Source organism: Lissotriton vulgaris, chromosome 2_2 (genome assembly GCF_964263255.1).
Source record: "Lissotriton vulgaris chromosome 2_2, aLisVul1.2, whole genome shotgun sequence".
NCBI classification, from domain to species: Eukaryota; Metazoa; Chordata; class Amphibia; order Caudata; family Salamandridae; genus Lissotriton; species Lissotriton vulgaris.
Genome location: NC_141688.1, coordinates 52832911 through 52852918, shown reverse-complemented (window position 1 = coordinate 52852918; position 20008 = coordinate 52832911). Strand labels below are relative to the sequence as shown.

The window sequence follows — 20008 nt, the reverse complement described above, 5'->3', positions numbered from 1 at the left end:
TATTTGCCTTTTTGATTTGCTTAAGCGCGCGAAACTCAGGGCGTGAGCCCATGGTACGGTTACCAGCTAGTACATCCCATGCAACTGATATCAGACAGACAGACAGACAGACACACATACACTGTTAAACCTCCATCTTACTTTGAATGATAACATCACATGGTTCATATGGAGACGTCCATTCCCTATCTCATGTCACAAACCAATGATGTATATCACCAACCGTTTATAAAAAAAGGAGACTAATACAGTTATTATCCTAAACAATAATCATACCTGTCCCACATTGCTAGAATATTTCCAAGGGTGGATCCTGAATATTGACTATACAATATTTCGGGACACTGAAAAATTAACATAAGGGTAGTATGTATAGATCTTCTATACCTAACTCCACATCTATGTATATCGCCAAAGTACATAGACGTGGAGTTAAGAAGAGTAAATCTATACTTCTCTATAAGCAATTACCTACCAATATTTTGTCCCTCGATATTTCGTCCACAATATTAATGTGCCACAATATTTTTGTGCTCGATATTCCAGAGTACAATCTTTTCAAAATATTAGTTTGTCCATTTTTTTCAGTGACCTGTGTCACTGCAAGAAAGTGCTAAGTTCTCATGGATGTACAATGTGCTGCATGCAGTGATATTTTACTATTTCTTTATTTTATAGTGACATTATGGCACTTTACATAGAATATAATAAGGATTACATGAGAACAGATTGAGTACAACAGGTTACAGAAGAGAACAGAAACAATAGCAGGAAGAGCTATAGTGTACATTATTCATACCCATCCAAACCCAGCCTTTTTAGGTCTTGCCTGGCGTTCACAGCGCGCATGCGCTGCAATCGCCATGCAAGGGCCTTTTGGAATCAATATGGATTCCAGATGTGCACGCGGACAGGCAGAAGATGTGCACGCAGAGACTGGATGCTTTACTCGCGGCGTGAGACGGACGCACTATATTTTTCGCTGCCTGTTCTTTTTTTTTTTTACAACGCGCGCATGGCGTGCTTTCGCTTGGTAGTTGGTATAATCAACATGAGAAAGGGTCGTGCATTGATGGCGTAAGGTCGTCTTTAAGACAGAGTGATAAGAGTATCTTTCCCTAGATTTTTCTGGAAAGATTTGTCATTTTCACTGGTTTTCGCGCTGAATTATATTCACCTAGTTGATATTTGTGGGAAACATTTTTCTGGCTCTCATTTACTGGAGCGTTTCTATTCACCTCTTTCGCCAGAGGCCGACTGTGCAATGCCCACAGCTCGCACTCTGCCTAAATACATTTAGCACTCTATATTTGACGCAGATATTTGTCGTTCTTGTTTTTAATGCTCCAGGGCTCTGTCGGCTGCTGCCCCAAACCCGAATCCTCCACGGTGCCAGCCATGCAAGAATGAGCTGTCCAGCGAAGAGTTCGGTGTGTTGTTGGAGTTGCGTCCACTTTCAGGACACGTTTTTCAGTGGCAGTTTGGGCTCTGGGAAAGATTCTCCTGCAAACCTCTTTTTAGTTTGTGCTTAGTTCAAGAAAGAAGTTTGGACCCATAAACGCACAAAGCCTGCTGCGCGACTGTCATCTTGTGGTCTGGCTGCCAGGCACGCATATGGTACTTGGCAATTACCTGTACCCCGAGTGATTCAGCCACTATGCCTTGTGGTGAATGACAATATTCATACTTATGTTGCAGAGTGCGATGTGCAGATCTGGCATAGAAAGTGTTTTTTTTTATTTCCCCACCGAATAGATTGCCTGTCACAAATTAGAATGAGAGCCTTTCGTCATCGGCCCGGCCTTTGCCCGCACTTATACATATATTTTCAGGATTTCCCAACAGTACCTTTCTTCTTGTGCCATTCGTACTCCACATGTTCAAGATTTGTACAAATGCAGTATTTATGGCGGTCTCTGCAACATTGATGGCTGCCCACGTTTCCATGCGGTCTTGGGTTCCTTGGTGCTCGGCTGCGGTGCGGTATCTCGCCACAGACGATTTACTTAGTAACAGAGTAAGTGGAGTTGAAAGGCGCGGTCCCTCCGGTCTCCTCAATCGCTCTGTCTAGTAGTGCACTTTAATCATTAAGTGAAGTTGAATCTATTTGGGAATATTTCCTTTGGCCAACATGGCCGCAGTGTTCCACACGAAAAGCTTCAATATCGCTGTTGAGTTTTGGGGTGTGAGGTGATTTGCAGCTCCAGAATGTCCTTGTGAACACTCCACACAGCCAGCTGATCAAAATAAACAATGGATTCATTTCTTTGTCATAATTAATTAAAATGACGACAATGCAATCCAGTACACCCCCAATAATGTTAAATAAAGTTAGCCCCGGGAAACACAGGATCCATTATAACGTCGGTAAAACCAGTAATCAACTAAAAACAGTTACTAATTACTAAGGAGCAAGGCATCGGCACAGAGGAGGCATCAGACCGGCGGCTGGGCATTGAGGAGGGAAAACTCAAGTGAGCTCTTCTAGCAAGTCCGGAGTCCAGTTCGTTTCAGTCTTGTCTCATTTCTGTGCCTGCCCCCTTGCGCCAAAGCTCTGTCTTTTTCTGCTTGTCCACCCTCTTTCAGTTAGTTCAGTAGAGCTTCACTGGCGTGGCTAGTTTTTATCTTTTGATTACTTCTTCTAAGCTAAAAACTGGTGCATGGCGCATCCCAAGGGCAATCACCTCACGTTATATCCTCATGGACATTGTTTTATAGTCCGTGGCTGTTGTGTGAAAACGAAGTGCATTCTGGGGGTTGAAGTTCAGGTTTACTTTCATTAACCCACCTAGCCTAGCTCACATGATATCAATGATCCGCAAGTCAAAAGTATCAGTAATGAACGAGTAAGATGTCAACCCTCCTCTTCACTTCTGCTTTAACAGTAAGGTGTGGCATAAGTTACGGGTGCTAGCTCACGTAAAGCACTGACTCTTTGCGGGCATTATTTAAAAAATGTTCCCCCCGCATGGTACCTCAGATAAGGGCAGAGGGACAGGGACACTTAAAAGAGAGTTTGGTTAGATGATTTTGGCACAAGTCGGGATGGGCGGAGCCCCCTCAATAATTTAGAGTAGTAGCCATAATAGCTCAGTTGGGGGGGGGCATAAATTGAAGATCTAAAGGTCCCGGGTTCAGCAAAAGTGACTGAAAAGTCTCACATACACGCTTGGAAAATTCACTGATTACACGCTTAACATCGCGTGAGGCAGATTTATATACCCTATTTAAGTTTGATATGTCCCCCAGGGTACTTATAAAATGGTGGGAACATTACCTTTTGTTGCGTGAAGGTCCCCGGCTGGACCTATGTTTGATCTCTTCTGTTGCTTAACGAGCTAGAGAAAGAGCAGTGCAAGCATTTAACAGCAAGTATCTCTGTCAAAAATTACATATCGGTACAAAAGAGGGGTGGTGATGGATGGAGCATGGAGCAGCTGAACCAATCAAACACTCACACCCAGCCAACAGATTTGGGTTTAATCCATCACCGTTCTTTAGCCCACTCTGCCACTCTGGCAGTTCGGGCTGGACTGATGCCATGAGGCACAGGGTCAGACTGATTTGCATTTGGCCATGTCTGAACTGGGGTGGCAGAGTGGGCTAAAGAACGGTAATGGATTAAGCCCAGATCTGTTGACTGGGTGTGAGTGTTTGATTGTTTCAGATGCTCCGTCCATCACCACCCCCTTTAGTACCGCTTTGTTCGCCATAAGTTGGCAGGGTTGCTCAGACATGAGTTCCTTGCTCACTTTGCCACTGGATTCAAGCAAGCCTGGCTGAAGACGGCTTTAATGCCAGTAACCGGTCCTAGGAAGCTTGAATCCGGTCCAGGGAAGTCATGGCTTGGCAGTTCGGGCTGGACTGTTCCCATGAGGCACAGGGTCAGACTGATTTGCATATGGCCATGTCTGAACTGGGGTGGCAGAGTGGGCTAAAGAACAGTGATGGAATAAACCCAGATCTGTTGACTGGGTGTGAGTGTTTTTAGTGGTTCAGATGCTCTGTCCATCATCAACCCCTTTTGTACCGCTTTGTTCGCCATAAGTTGTCAGGGTATGCTCAGATGTGAGTCCCTTGCTTACTTTGCCACTGGATTCAAGCAAGCCTGGCTGAAGACGGCTGTAATGCCACAAACCGGTCCTAGGAAGCTTGAATCCGGTCCAGGGAAGGCATGGCTTGGCAGTTCGGGCTGGACTGTTCCCATGAGGCACAGGGTCAGACTGTTTTGCATAAGGCCATGTCTGAACTGGGGTGGCAGAGTGGGCTAAAGAACAGTGATGGATTAAACCCAGATCTGTTGACTGGGTGTGAGTGCTTGATTGGTTCAGATGCTCCGCCCAGCACCACCCCCTTTTGTACTGCTTTGTTCGCCATAAGTTGGCAGGGTATGCTCAGACGTGAGTCCCTTGCTCACTTTGCCACTGAATTCAAGCAAGCCTGGCTGAAGACGGCTGTAATGCCAGAAACCGGTCCTAGGAAGCTTGAATCCAGTCCAGGGAAGGCATGGCTTGGCAGTTCGGGCTGGACTGTTCCCATGAGGCACAGGGTCAGACTGATTTGCATATGGCCATGTCTGAACTGGGATGGCAGAGTGGGCTAAAGAACGGTGATGGATTAAACCCAGATCTGTTGACTGGGTGTGAGTGTTTTAAGTGGTTCAGATGCTCTGTCCATCATCAACCCCTTTTGTACTGCTTTGTTCGCCATAAGTTGTCAGGGTATGCTCAGATGTGAGTCCCTTGCTTACTTTGCCACTGGATTCAAGCAAGCCTGGCTGAAGACGGCTGTAATGCCAGAAACCGGTCCTAGGAAGCTTGAATCCGGTCCAGGGAAGGCATGGATTGGCAGTTCGGGCTGGACTGTTCCCATGAGGCACAGAGTCAAACTGATTTGCATATGGCCATGTCTGTACTGGGGTGGCAGAGTGGACTAAAGAACGGTGATGGATTAAACCCAGATCTGTTGACTGGGTATGAGTGTTTGATTGGTTCAGATGCTCCGTCCATCACCACCCCCTTTTGTACCGCAAAAATTACATATCAGCACATTTTGTTACTCTCTGAAAGCAGTTACATGGGACACCATATGGCGTAACAGCGATGGCTGCCGTCTTTGGTGCTGACGAGCAGAATTCGAGGTTCCACGTCCACTCAACATCCGAGTCTGGGTGAATCACTGGATTTGCTGCACCAACTGAAAATAAATAGGTTAAGCAAAGCCTGCCAAATAGTTTAAGTGGCGTTTATGGAAAGCCCTCTAATAGTGATGGATTCCATAGCTCTGTTTAGAATATTGTCAATTTTCAGGCATTTCTGAATTCAGTTAAACTTTGCTGTGTGTAAAATAAGCATATAAAAATAATAATAATAATAATCTGCTTGTTTTGGGTCCAAGTCTTTTAGAACTGTAATTTTGGCTCATTATGACACCCTTCCACCTCCATATAGGGACAAGGAATCAATGCAAAGGGGTTCGTTTTGGGAAAGTTTAATTTTGGCAAAAGTACTAACAGTCGTTTTGAAAGGTGGGGACTAGAGGAAACTTAGTTTACACATGCCGATTGCTATCCTGGACCAACCCTTTAACACTGTTTCGTATTGCAAGGAAGCTTTCAGTAAAAAAAAAAAAATATATATTACAATGCTATAGTGGCATGCACCAGGCATATTTGATGTGAATTTGCATTTGTTCATTTGTCTCTCTGCGTTCAGGGCCTGTTCCTTCCCGAGGCTTTGAGGCCTAAGGGATCGCAAAAGGAAACAAAGGGCAAATATCCAAAGTTGAAAAATAAAAAATGTGTTTAGGGAAATCAGATTTTTAGGCTTAAGTTCTGCGAAGTTTTAAAGCCCTCAGATATAATCCTTCCATAATAATTTGACTGTAATGCGTGGAAACAAGGCAGCCCCCAAGTTGTAAGCAAAACACGCTCTGATTCCGACCTTACTCTCAAAATACACAATCAGGCCTACTTTAGACCATTAAATTGTGATAGGTAGCCCATACAAGGAGGTTTGGTTTGCCAGTGACTGCTGTATGTTCTGTTGCGTGTGTGGAATCCTTGCATGAGCAACTAATGCATTTGTAGTGTTATGCATAATGTACTGCTCTCACGTAGGTGGTTTAAACAATCCCAAACCACCCCTGCCACCCACCATAGTCTTGCTGCTCCATCCCGGGGCCCACCTCGTTTATTGGCTAAGGAGCAGTAGGGCGTCCTTTGCAAAATATTCCAAGCTGTGCACTTTAACTGATACACTTTTCTTTCCGTGTTACAAGCGGACATGTATTGCTGAATCAGACTGCATGACTCAATGTGTAGTCGTTGTATAGCTGTTCAATGCCTGGTGGCACAGCACCTCGGATAGTGTGCTGCAAACAATTACAAGGTACCAAAGGCAAGACCAATGCTTGTTGAATTCGGAATCAAAGTACAGAGACATACAGAAAGAACAAGGCACAAAAACAAAGAAGATCGATAGAAAGAAGTGATATGGACAAATAGCACTGCCTACTGAAGAACACATCGGTCCTGGAACACCAAAGAGAGAGAGAGGACAGACAGGGACTTTAGGCTGAAGGTGAGAAAGATGCGAAGAGAGGACTTTGGGCTGAAGGTGAGAAAGATGCGAAGAGAGAGTACAGGAGGGGTCGGATAACTATGATTATTCTTTTTACCTGATGTCAGGTCAAGGAAGTAGGTCCTTTGTTCTCCCCCAGGGTATAAGATGTTGAAATGGTACGAAGCACCAACTTGACTGACCAGAGACTCAGAAAGGAAGAGCTCAATGGCGGAAAGCAACTCATCTGCGCCCAGACCTGCAGCTTTGCAAGAGGGTGATGGATCAGCCAGTTCATTCACCATCTCTATCATTTGTGCTGGAAGCTCTGAAAAGAAAAATGTAGGACAGACAGCAAGTTAGAGCCATGAATCAGGCGCAAATGTAAAGTGCCAGCAGCCTAGAACAGAGAACCTTTATCTGGAAAACCTTTGTCACCATTGTAGCAGTACAAAACACAGGACTGACACATGAATCTTGATATAATTTCAAGGTCTAAATTAATAAGTCTTTATTATAAAAATGTAACCACTTTTACAGCACTAACTCAGCAAGGTATATATAATAATTATTCACTTTGTATAAGTAAAACACTCCCTTTTCTTGGCTACAGTAGGTTCAGTAGCCATCTGAGCAACATTAAAAAAACACATTGGATCGCTACATCCACTCAGCCTTCACAACAGAACGCCCGCTTCTTTTCTTTCCAAGAATGCAATACAATTCTAAAACAATTTCCTTACGACTGTGCTTAGAGCTGTATAAAAGGTTGCCCTTAGTTAAGAATAAGAGACTTTAAAAATTGGGACTTGTAACTTCCGTCATTACAATCTTTAGTGAATCCAAACTAGAGTATTTGGATGCTTTAAATTACTATATATTTCCTAAAGAATGGACAACAGCGACTCTGATCTGATGTGAATGTTATGATGCATAGTCCATTTGACTCCTAATAAGTTTTGCTCTGTGTCCTAAACCTGCATGGAAGTTTCCAACAGTGCATGCCGGCACCCAAGCTAAGTCAAAGAAAGCTTAGTGCAGATTTATTGAGGTAAAGTTAAAAGCGAAATTCAAAGGTCACCAATTCAAGCCCCCACAGGATATATGATCATAAAATAGTGTATGATCCAATGTAGTTTCATTGATCCGTTTGGTGTATTCAGCAGTTTGAGTACATTAAAAAGGCTAAATTTAGATACACAGTTTGTCAACAACTCAACAAACTGAACTTCGGATCTGATTGGCTAAGAAGAGGGAAACTATTTTGTCTCCATATACTTACGCGGAATGTAAACCAGTCTCCTACATTATGAGCCACATTCTGAAAAGGTGATTGCAGGGACAAGTAGGAGCAGATCCTATCCAGAGGGAGGACGAGGGCTCACATTAGAAAATGCCTTTTTTTCCCAGAACATCAAAAATGTCTCATTTCCGCTGAGGAGTATGTGAACTCATTTGAGAACTGCCACAAGGCTTGAGAACAACACTTCCTGGATCACAAACTGATAAACACATTGCCAAAAATATTACAGACTAAGGGGTCGATTAGGATCGCGGACGGACTTGCGTCCGTCCGCGACCCCAGAGCAGGAGGGAACCTCCGCATGGCATGCGGAGTTCCCTCCTGTGCAATTAGGATGTGACCGCCACCCTGGCGGTCACATCCTCTATTTTTAACATTGCAGCGGGTGCAGCTTCAAGCTGCACCCGCGGCAATGTTAAAAATGCAGCTGTTGCATTTGCATGCAGAAAGAGGCAGGCACCGCGCGGTGCCTTCCGCTTTCTGCATGCAAATGCAGGGGGGTACCATAGGTACCCCCCATGTGCACCCCCCACCCCCCTTCACCTAGGGGGCCCGCAACGGGCCCCCGCAGTGAAGTTCCGTATGCTTTTCCGCGGCGGAAAACCCGCCGCGGAAAAGCATACTTTACTGGCCATCCTAATATGGTGGACGGTGTCTGGAAGACACCATCACCATATTAGAGCTTTTCCGCCGCGGTTGTAATCCGACCGCGGCGGAAAAGCTGCGGACGGAAACCAGGACCCACCAGCCATCCTAATCTGGCGGTGGGTCTTTGGTCAGTCCGCTGCGGATTTTCCGCATCCTCGGGGCCGGCGGTGGCTTCCGCCGGCCCCGAGGATGCGGAAAATCCGCAATCATAATGACCCCCAATGTTAGGTAAAATAAAATAAAATAAAATAAAAAGTCATGGTAATTCATTGGCCGTGTTATACATGCGGTGCATTTACCCTCATTGCGCCAGGCGCACCTTTTAAAAGTTGCACCCGGAGCAATGAAGGAAAATGCTCTGGGGTGTTAGCACATTCATTCCCCCCCCCAAAAAAAAGAGCAGCTGCTTTGAAGCCGCGCCGTGTTTTCACAGTGCAGGCGCCAACCTGCCCGCACTTTAAACGGGGAATAGAGATCCCCTTGCAGGCGGGTGCAGTGAGTGACTGCACCCGATTGCACGGGGATGTGTGGGGGTCCATGGGACCCCTTTCACCCCCTCCATAGTGCTGCCATCAAGGGGCACACTCACAGCGCGCTTCCTGATAGCTTCTTTGCTTCTGCTTCCACGAATGTAATACGGCACTGGCGAAGAGGTAAAAGGGATTGCCTCATTTGCATGGGGTACGCCCCCAACCAAATGAGAAAACGCCCTCCAAAGACAGTCAGTAGAAAAACCGAAGCGCACACACCCAGTCCATGATTGAAGTATACGTTCAATATAATAATCTTCTTGTTTCAGAATTGTAGTGTTAAAGGTACTTTATTATCTGCACAGACATGTAGCAGTTTAGTAGAAGTACATTCTTCTTTACAGATAGGAAGCCAACACGTGTTTCGTCCAAAGACTTCAAGGCTGCAAAATGATATTAATCATGGTATTTGTAAATGTGCATATATTGTAAGGGACACAAGTGTTTGACTTGACCGGAGAGGGCCCAAGTGATAGATGGTTACTTAATGCTGACTTGGTATAAAACTCTTTCCAAACCTATCTTAAACTATTCGGATTTCTCCATGGATTATCTACAAACGTAATACTCCTTATATCATCTATCTCTTGGACTTTCGCCGGTCAAATCATTAAGACACTAAGTTATAACATTGAGCCCTTGGGGTGAGGGACACCATGTCAATTTTCTACTTGTGTCCTCACCAACAACGTTGCTGTTACTGTGCTAATATAGCTGTGCGGGGTTGGATGGCATACACATCGTTGTTTCTTTCTACCCTCAGAAGATAGCGCTGGTGCTGTATTAGCGCCAGCACAATTAGTATTACAAAAGAGGCCTCCCAATTGTCTGCGGCAACTTCTGTAATACCAAAATGCACAGGGGAAGTGCAAAGCTGGCGCAAACGCCTGTTGCACCCTTGAGCCATTTGTATAATATGCCCCCTGTGTCCAAAGCCAAAAATGTGTGGCCACAAATTGAAACCAGCCATAAGACATACCAGGGACAATGTGCTCTATGAGAGATGAGGGCAGGAGCAGAGGCAAATGGCATACCCTTGTTCATGTGTATTATAAAAAAGTCTGAAAGTTATTGACAAAACTTTAATTTTAACTGAGGTTATAGTTGTCTTCTATGTAATATATATATATATATATATATATATATATATATATATGTATATATATATATGTATATATATATATACACACACACACATATATATATACACACACACATATATATATATATATATATATATATATATATATATATATATATATATATATATATATATATATATATATATATATATATATATTCGGGTACGATGCATCCTTAAAAGATACAGTCGAGCATTCGTAGAAAGAAAGAGACAAAATCATCACATGACAAGTATAAAAGGCAGTTCAATCAGCTAAGACATCATAAAAAGTTTAAAACAATACAAGTTGATTAAACTCTAGTGGACAGGATATGCACGCCCACGTGCTAAAAGGACTTCACCAGAGCAGACCGCAGAGGTTCAGTCAATTCTAGATAACTTAGATCTGTAGGCGGCCCGCAAGAAACTTATCACTGCGCAGAGTGTGAAGGGGTTAGGTAACAACTGTAAGTGCACGAGTGCCACTTTAGCTGGCCTAAACTTCAAACTTTTTCACCAGGGCTGAAGGAAGTGTTGTCTGGCCAATGAGAAAAACAATAATATAAAAAGCAACTTGTTCTGAGGAGATTGAAGATCGCAGTCACAGGGACCACGTTGATCTGGCGGGAGAAAAAAACTTGCCGGGGATGCTAAAAAATGATGAAGCTGATTGAATCTGAAGCGTGTGATTAGGAGTCTATCATGAGCACTGGAAAGGGCAGAGAGGCATGGTTCAATGCCCGGTACTGATTTTAACATTACATAGGCCCTTACTGAGGGTTTTTTAAGCTCAGAGTTTTCGAGGTTTACAGTTGAAAATTTGTGGTGTAAATCTTTTATAATTTTAACGTCCCCCAAACTTGAAATGTCATATGCAAAGAAAATATCTGGCCTGCCTATAGCCTGGAAAGACTCCTTTATGTATCGCATCTAGTGAATGTTGTTGCCATGTTCCAGAGACAGGCAATTCGATACGATCATGCGATTTAAATTCTTATGTTCAGAAGTCCATGTCTTTATCCAGCACACTAAAAGTTTGAAAGTTATTGACAAAACTTAAATTTTAACTGAAGTTATAATTGTCTTCTATATAATAACTAACCAACATCAGTAAGATAAAATCATAAGAATTCTCTAGCAAAACCTAATTTGAGGGAATGTTATGGTTGCAATCAAAAACCTAAAAATCATTGCATTTTCATGTTATCGGCAGTTATGAAAACACAACTCACCCCAACTTCACTGCTCCTCATCTCACACACAACATTGCTGATGATGTCATACATGCCATCGTTAACATAAAACATGACATCATCACTGACATTACTGGTGTCACTCAAGGACACTACAGCACAATTTATTGGGCAAAACTTAGGGCAGTACTAAAAGACAAGCCATGGGTGGGAGGAGAAGGGGTATAGAGTACAAGAACCACTTAAATAGTTCCTAGCAGACTCTAGGTGCTTCTAGCATCTGCACCATTTCTACACCAATCCTTGAGGAAAGGAGTACCTACTTTCAATACTCCAAGAATGGCCTGGCACTTGGCCAGGACATGACCCTGTAACCCATAGGGTTGGGTCATTGCTTTCACCTAATGCACAGGACATATTCTCTGGGGCCAAAGACAAGTAGGTCCCACATCCTGCAGCTCACACCCTCTGTCTGACAATTTACAGTGTGCGCTATGCTTATGGGAAAGAGAATTGCATGTTGTTAAGGCAAGAAATATATCCATGTCAATAAGATATTTAAAATTGATTATATGGTTCAGAATGAAAAGGATACCCGCCTACATCCATTTTTCCCAGGAACACCGTATGTCTGTTGATCGTGGTTTTTGGGGTTGCACCATAAGAAGGAAAGTATGGAGCTTTCATTTTGTTTGGAAATAATTTATCGTGGGTTCTAATAGCATGTAGTGTCTTTGATTGTGGGTAGTGAATGTGGGATTTTCAGGGACTTTAAATAGATGCACTTTTACGTGAGAGAGTATGACTGGATCTGTTTCAATATCAACTTGGGGGAGGGGGGGGGAGGGGGTGGGGGAGATCTCTGGGTTAAGCCGCTAGGTAGCTTGCCTGGCGAGGAAAGCTATCTGGCAGTTGTTAAAGTTTGGTAAGTCCAGCCCAACTCTAAATTTGTTAATGTGTAGTTTGTTTAAAGAGATTCCAGAATGTTATGTACTCAACTGGATGCATACCTCGAAAAAATATCAAACGGCCATAAGCTCTCACTTTTCACACGTCATTCCACTACCTGCAACATCACCTTATTACCTTTTCATCAGCATATCCATGTGTGCAAGTAACCGATTAACACCATGCAACCTTAAGACGTAAGTCTTCCCCCATTGTTTTATCTATCCAGACCTCCCCTTGTTTCTCCCCCTCTTCTTTATGCTTCTTGCTCTTTTCTCTCTGACTCTTTATAACTCTCTCTTTCTCTTCCCTCTTTTGCTTTCTCTTTTTCTACGCAGTTGTTACCAACATTCGAGCAATACACTTTTATATTGTTCCCTAAATCTATCTTGCTTGTATATGATCGCACTGTATTAATCTATGAGAATATTCGACCAAGTAATATTTCTATATAACCTTAATAAACATATTTTGAAGTAAAAATAAAGAAATTAGTCAGACCGACCGATAAAGCCCAGAGCAATTCATGGTGCGGTGGGAGTTTGATTTGCTTAGTTCCTTGGATGGCAAATTTTAAGGTGCTGTGTCGTTGATCCTTCACCACAAAAACGGCCTTTTCGGTTTACGTTGTCTGTTTCAAACTGAATGTATGAGCAACTTTACCACATATGTTGCTTTAAGAGGAAACATGTTTCAGTTATATTCAATGCTGCCACTTTGTGGCACTTGAAGGGTATTACCACCTGTAACCATTTTACAATGTATACCACAAGGAAGTGTCGGTACCAAATAGGCTGGACCACTGGAATGATGCGATTGTGCAGTCGCGGCGATTTTCGCATGATTATAGGGTTTCCGCATTTGCTGCATAATCCTCTGCAAATTCTGCAGCTTTTAACAAAAATACATTTTGTTTCTTACTCAAACGGTTCAAAAAGTTACTAAACATGCAACAACACGTGGTGTTGTTTGGTATGGGTGACTGGTCGTCTTTCTGTAGCTTATTGCTATATTTGGGTGTTAAAATGGTATTTAAAAGATGCACCTAATGTCCAGACAGCGTTAATACTATAAAAACAATGTGCTGCATAGTTCGTCATAATTTGGCTTTTTTGCTGCATTATTTAGTAAACCCGAAGGCAGCAGCAGAAAGCAGCACTGTGCAGCACAATTAAGGATTCTGTATATTGTATAATTTCATTAAAACTGCCCTTGCTCTCTTCCAGAGTAAAAATATTTGTGTAACATATATTCAATGTTCGTACCTCAGAAAATCCTCTGTGCAAACACGTCGGGTAATAAAAGCTGTGCCTGTTTCATTTTACGCTTAACAGCTACACTTATAATCTTTTCTTCTGTTTTGGATTTGCTCTGAGTTCGCACTAAAGAAACTTTGGAGCGCCTCTTCCACAAAGTAAGAAGAGCAGCAAAACGGTCTTGCAGATAATTTATTTATTATGTATTTGACATGGAGGCATATATGTAATTTACTTCCGAAAGAGAAATTTGAAACACCCCTGCTCATATTGTTTGCAAGATGCTGGCATAGTATCCTCCCCCTCCACAAATAAAGTTTTAAAATATTTTCAAAACTCTTAAATATCATATTTTTGGATGAAAGTAAAAAAGAGCATTTTGAGCATTTGGTCAAAAAAGTCCAACTTACAGTTCTAAAAATGTGTATTCTTTTTCACAAAGAGCAGTTTTTGCTTGATGTTTGTAAATTTCTTCCATACCTATCGGTAATGCTGTCACTTTATGTACATTTCACATTTCTGCCTACATACCTGTGAGTTGAGTACTAGAGTAAAGTTTTGTGGGGGCTTGGCGGTAGTACTTGCAGTCATCTTTTCAAGTTTTGCACCAATGGAATTTGCAGCACACTTATACAAAATAATAGAGATAGAGTGAAGAAATATGAAATTTCCAGGATCACACATATTTTGACAATTCTCTCTCTGCCTATTGTAAGGAAGTACCTCTTTTTCCATGACGTTTTGGACTAATGCTGTTGATTTTTCGACTCTGAGAGTGCACTGAGGCCTGCTAACCAGACTTCAGAGCCAGAACAACCCTTTGAAAAGTATATATAGCATTGGCTACCCCAATCAGCATAAGTGAACATACTTTTGAGTACATAATATGTTGTACCAGGGGTACCCAGGTCATGCAAGTTAAAGTGCCCACCCAGGGTTGCAGCACTAATTGAGCCACCCTGAGTTTGATTAGGCACATCATGGCTTCCAGCCTACACTGCAGAACGGAAGAGCAGCTTTAAAGCGGCAAGTTCAAATTAGACATTTAAACTTATGGCAAAGCCCAAACCTGCCTGAACGGTATAAATATAGTATATATATAAAACACCTCTAAGGATGGGCTATCAAGCCCTAATGCAGGGTGTTGCATATTATTAACTAGGACATTTATTTCAATTTGTCCTAATAATAAATCCCACAGATTGTTGTTTTACTGTGGAAGGGTTGGTAGCCCCATTGGCAAGTGCAGTGTTACATGCTGACCCCGCAGCAGTGCTAATTTCTGAATGGGACTACCGAAATTGGTACTACAAGGTATCCAATTAATAGTGGCATCAAATCTGATGATACACAAGTCGGATTGAATGTCACGATTAATAAAAGGCTGCTTCCTAGGCTGGCACAGAAAGGACTGTGCCTGTGGTACCTGGCTTTTGGAAAGGTCGCTCCATAGCGCCAGACAGAGAAGGTGAACTTCAAGAGTCAAGCAGAGGGCTCCCTGTTCCAGTACAAGGGCCATTTAAGCTTGAGACTGCTTTGTTGACCATGTAACTGTCCGAATACTCCTAAATACTCCATGACCTTCACCATATTGGAAGTGATCACTCAGTCCTCGGCGTGGTAATCAAGCACAACTCTTAAAAGGTTTAGAAAGTTTCTAAACTTTACGGTTATCAATGCTTGTTTGCACTTTTGAGTAAAAAGCTGAGATTTACGTTTTACTGAAAAATCTATCTCTCTGTTGGATTTTGCTCATTGTGGTGACTGAAAATTAATAAAACTATAATCTATTTTTATAAATTGGTGCCAGATTTCTTTCATGTGTTTTGACTTTCTTAATTCGTTGTTTAGTGCACCTAAATACTTTACACTTGTGTTTTTGTTTAAGCCTTGCTGCTCGAAGCCAGAGCTACCCAGGGTTGAGCCAAAGATTTTAAAAACGATTCTAACAGGGCTCAAGGTGGTTCTGTGAGTGTATTACATGGTGAGGTAACCACACCATATAATACTCCACAATTCTCACACATCCTTTGCAGGGCTTTGACCATCAATGGGGAATTGAATGGCCATGGCCATGGTTTCAGTGATACAGTAGTCTGCTTTATGCAGACTTGAAGGCAGCCTAACTTGCATTTCTAGACTTTCCTGCATGCTGGAAGTGATATTAGTAATGACATGGGCATTGTGTAGGCAGTCTCCACAAATAATGAGGGCCCTGGCTCTTCTTCATTCTCTTTGCATTCCTGGTATGCCAGCTTCAGTAACACATTTCTCTATTAACTCGTAATTTTTTTAATGAAATAGATAGTTCTCGACTATAGAAATAAAGTCCTGTTATTTGCCATCAATGACTACGTTCTGTTTCTCTTTGTGCTGAATTTATGATTGATCTTATGAATATATAAAACGCATTTTTGCATTTCAGACTTTTTTATGCTATTTTATTTCTATAATTCAGATATCTTCCGAAGAGCCAGTTATCTTATTAACTTATGGGTCGAGCTATGGAGATTTTTACTTGATGCACTGGTGAAGGGATGTGGACTTGTCCGAGGCTTGAGGGCATGTGTAATAAAGAAACAGATGGCCATAACCAAGATATCTCGCCAAGAAAAGCCACAGATACAGAATAGGAAAGTAGCATTATTGGTGAAGTATAAATGTACACTGCATAGTCCCACCAGGAGCACAATAACTTCTCTGCTCAGTCTAAAATTCTTACAACCGACTTCCACTACAACTAACATATCAACATTTCACAACATCGTAATCAAGATATAGCAGAGTGAGGAAGAGAGAAACAATAAAGACCCTTAGATGTCTCAGAATATGCTGAATGAGACCCAGGGACAAGCGCTTCCTGTAAGGAATACTGGTATATTGCAGAGAAAGGAGGAAGAGAACTCCTTCAACTTGGAATTTGACTCCATTCAGGGCAAAGTTCAATGCTTCCAGCTTATGTTATGTTATGTAGATTACTGTCACACGGGAGGTCATCCTGGCACTGAGCAGGTGTGAATCTAGTCACACATAAGGCCTAGTGGGACTACTCAATAAGCCAGGTCTCCAGCTTCCAATGGAAATCAAGAAGTGAGGAGGAGGCTCTTATGTTTTCTGACCACTTAAGATCTATGCGTCAGAAATGCAGACGACAAGAGAGGTCTTGGAATGCTCGTCCTGATTTACAGGGAAAAGCCTTGCACAAATCCCTACTCAGAGATAACAAGAAGGCTATTGTCGAAGAAAAAAGGTGCAATTTTACCAACCTCACGGCCTCCCTTAAATCTTCAAGAGACCTGTTTAATATAATCGACTCTCTTTCGGCACCTAAATCAGCCGATCCCACCATCCAAACACAGGAACTCTGTAATAACTTAGCAAGTTGTATTCATTCTAAGATTGTGGATATCTATAGCTCACTTAAAAGCAGCAATCTTGAGCTTGATGCCAACACAACAGGTCCCCTCCCCTTACCAACCTCCTCTACTGTTGATGAAGTTGATGCTCCACCTAAACCGCAGCTCACGTGTTTCCCCCTCCTGTCCCTAGATGATCTTAACCTCTTACTCGATGCCACCAAATCATCCTCGCCCCTCGACACTTTAAAAATGTTGAAGGCCTGTAGAGAGTCTGTTCTTCCCCCTTTACTAGAGGTTATGAACATGGCGATTAGCGAGGGGATTTCCCCCTCCCCTTGGAAGACAGCCGTTGTTAAGCCATTGCTTAAGAAGCCCTCTCTTGACCCGAGAATACTGAAAAACTATCGTCCAATTTCGCTACTCCCAGCCCCTGCTAAGAACTTGGAGTCTCATATAAATCGTAACCTATCTGTCTTCATCGAGAATTCCAACTTGTTAGATTCCTTTCAACATGGGTTTCGGGCAGCCCATAGTACTGAGTCTTCCCTCACGGTGGTGACCAATAAAATCCGGATTGAGGTTGACAGGGGACATTCTGCTCTGCTAGTGTTATTAGATCTCACAGCAGCTTTTGACACCTTGTCCCGTCAATCCTGATCTCCAGGCTCAAGGAAATCGGTTTAGAGGGTTCTGCCCTCAGTTTACTCTCCTCCTTCCTTCATCAAAGGGAGCAGGGAGTTAAAATGGGCGATTTTCTTTCCGATTCTCAAGAAGTGCAATGTGGGGTTCCTCAGGGCTCGTCGTTGAGCCCCTTATTATTTAACATCTATGTTACCCCACTTGCTAATGTGGTAAGATCCTTTGGTCTTGATGTGTTATCGTACGCCGATGACACTCAGATCCTGGTATCTATCACCCAGCCAGCTAGCGATGTTGCCCCCAAGTTCAGAGCTTGTATGGAAGCAGTCTCCCGATGGATGGTCCTTAATTTTCTAAAACTAAACGGTGAAAAGACTGAACTCATGGTCTTTGGAGGGAGCCAAGATCTTTGGTCAAAAGACTGGTGGCCCCCATCCTTGGGAGAATGCCCCCGCCCCACTCTTACCGCCAAGAATCTTGGAATCTTAATTGACCCCGCTTTATCATTCGACTCCCAGGTAAATAGGACAGTATCAACTTGTAATGTAAAATGTAATGTAAAAATTACTTATAAAGCGCAGCATACACCGGACGGTTTCTTGGCGCTGTTCACTATATTCGGTGGGAGGCAGAGGGGGGTGAGAAAAGCCTATGAATAGGCACTGCGGAAGAGGTGGGTTTTAAGGAGAGACCTAAATTGAAGATGGGAGCAAGAGAGTCTAAGTTCCAATGGGAGAGAGTTCCAAAATGAGGGGGCCAGAAAAGAAAATCTGAGACCTCCATGTTTTTTGCGCCTGTATCTGGGTGCCTGAAGGAGTGCTTGGTCAGAGGATCGGAGGTGCCTGGAAGGGACATAGCGATGTAGGAGGGAAGAGATGAAGGAAGGGCCGATGCCGGCCAAAGATTTATGAGTCAGACAGCCAAGTTTGAACTTGCAGCGCTCTGATACAGGAAGCCAATGAAGGGTTTTGAGCAGAGGGTGGACGTGATGATGTTTGGGTTGATGATAAATTAGGCGAGCTGCCTGGTTTTGTATCAACTGCAATCGTTTGATCTGATATTGAGGGATTCCTACATACAGAGCGTTAGCGTAGTCGATCCGAGAGATGACTAGGGCCAGCAATGCCAGAGTGAGGGCTTCGGTGGTCAGGAAGTGGGCTATTTTTCGGATCTTCCTAAGCTGAAAAAAGCAAGAGGACACAGTGGCATTGACCTGATGTTTCATAGAGAGATCGTGGGAGATGTAAACCCCTAAGCTTTTCACTTTGTCAGCAGGGTGGGGGGGGGGGCCAAGTGAGAGGGGCCAGAAGGTGGAGTTCCAAGGGTTGGATGGGCCTCCGACCAGAACAAGCTCCGTCTTGTCGGGATTAAGTTTGAGATGGTGGGCGCCCATCCAATTGCTAATATGGCAGAGGGTGGATTGGAAATTTTGGGCCGCATCGTCAGAGGAGTCAAGGTTGAAGACAAGCTGAATGTCGTCTGCATAATTAAATGCAGAGACATTCCAACCCCGGAGGGAACGGATCAGGGGGGTGAGATACAGGTTAAAAAGAAGTGGTGACAAGGACGAACCCTGTGGAACACCGCAGGTGAGCATCCTCCTGTCAGCCGAAAACTGGGAGAGTCGGACAGATTGGTGGCGGCCCGTCAGAAAGGAACGGACCCAGTTAAGGGCCGTCCCACCGATGCCCGCTTCTTTGACACGGTCGACCAAGATGGTGTGGTCGACCGTGTCAAAGGCAGCCGACAGATCCAGAAGGACCAAGGCTTGGCTGATGTTGGAGTCAGCGCCTCTACGGAGTTCCTCCATGACAGAGAGGATAACCGCCTCGGTCAAGTGTGCAGGTCTAAACCCGGCTTGCTGGGAATCAAGGAAGTTGGAGTCTTCGATGAAGGAACTGAGGACGCTGGTCACGTGAGACTCAAGTACCTTACTCAAGTAAGGGAGCAGGGAAATGGGGCGGAAATTGCCCAGAACCCCGGGATCAGCGTTGTTTTTTTTAATATAGGGACCACCTCAGCGTTCTTAAACTGGCTGGGAACCTGACCGAGCAGTAGAGAGTTGTTCAGAAGGGCCAGCGGAGGGGCGGGGCAAGCCGAGAAGGCGGCCCGGAGAATCGTAGGGGGGCAACAATCTGTGGGGGAACCAGATGAACTTGCTGTGGCATAATTAGAATTCTTAGGAAAATCGCCCCCTACCTGTCCCTGGTAGCTTGGAAACAAGCAACAGTTGCCTTAGTTTCATCTAGGCTAGATTATTGCAATGCCCTTTATAGTGGCATCAGCAAAGGCTCCATCCACCGTCTTCAAATGGTGCAGAATGCTGCGGCCAGGATGGTCTTAAACCTTCCTAGACTCGCTTCTGCAACCATAGCCAGAAGGGACCTTCACTGGCTTCCGATTCCATCTAGGATCTCTTTTCTATTCTATTCTATTCTATAGTTTTGGT

At 43.5% G+C, this 20008-nt stretch overlaps 1 protein-coding gene across 2 annotated transcripts in view; it reads right to left on the bottom strand.

Moving 5' to 3' along the window:
* STOML1 (stomatin like 1) overlaps positions 1–20008 on the bottom strand; it is a 116353-nt gene that overhangs the window by 37395 nt on the left and 58950 nt on the right. For both annotated transcript variants that reach the window (XM_086959269.1, XM_086959270.1), the window contains exon 7: positions 6679–6888. In XM_086959269.1, coding sequence (XP_086815395.1) covers positions 6679–6888 — 210 coding nt within the window. The remainder of the gene's footprint in view (positions 1–6678; positions 6889–20008) is intronic.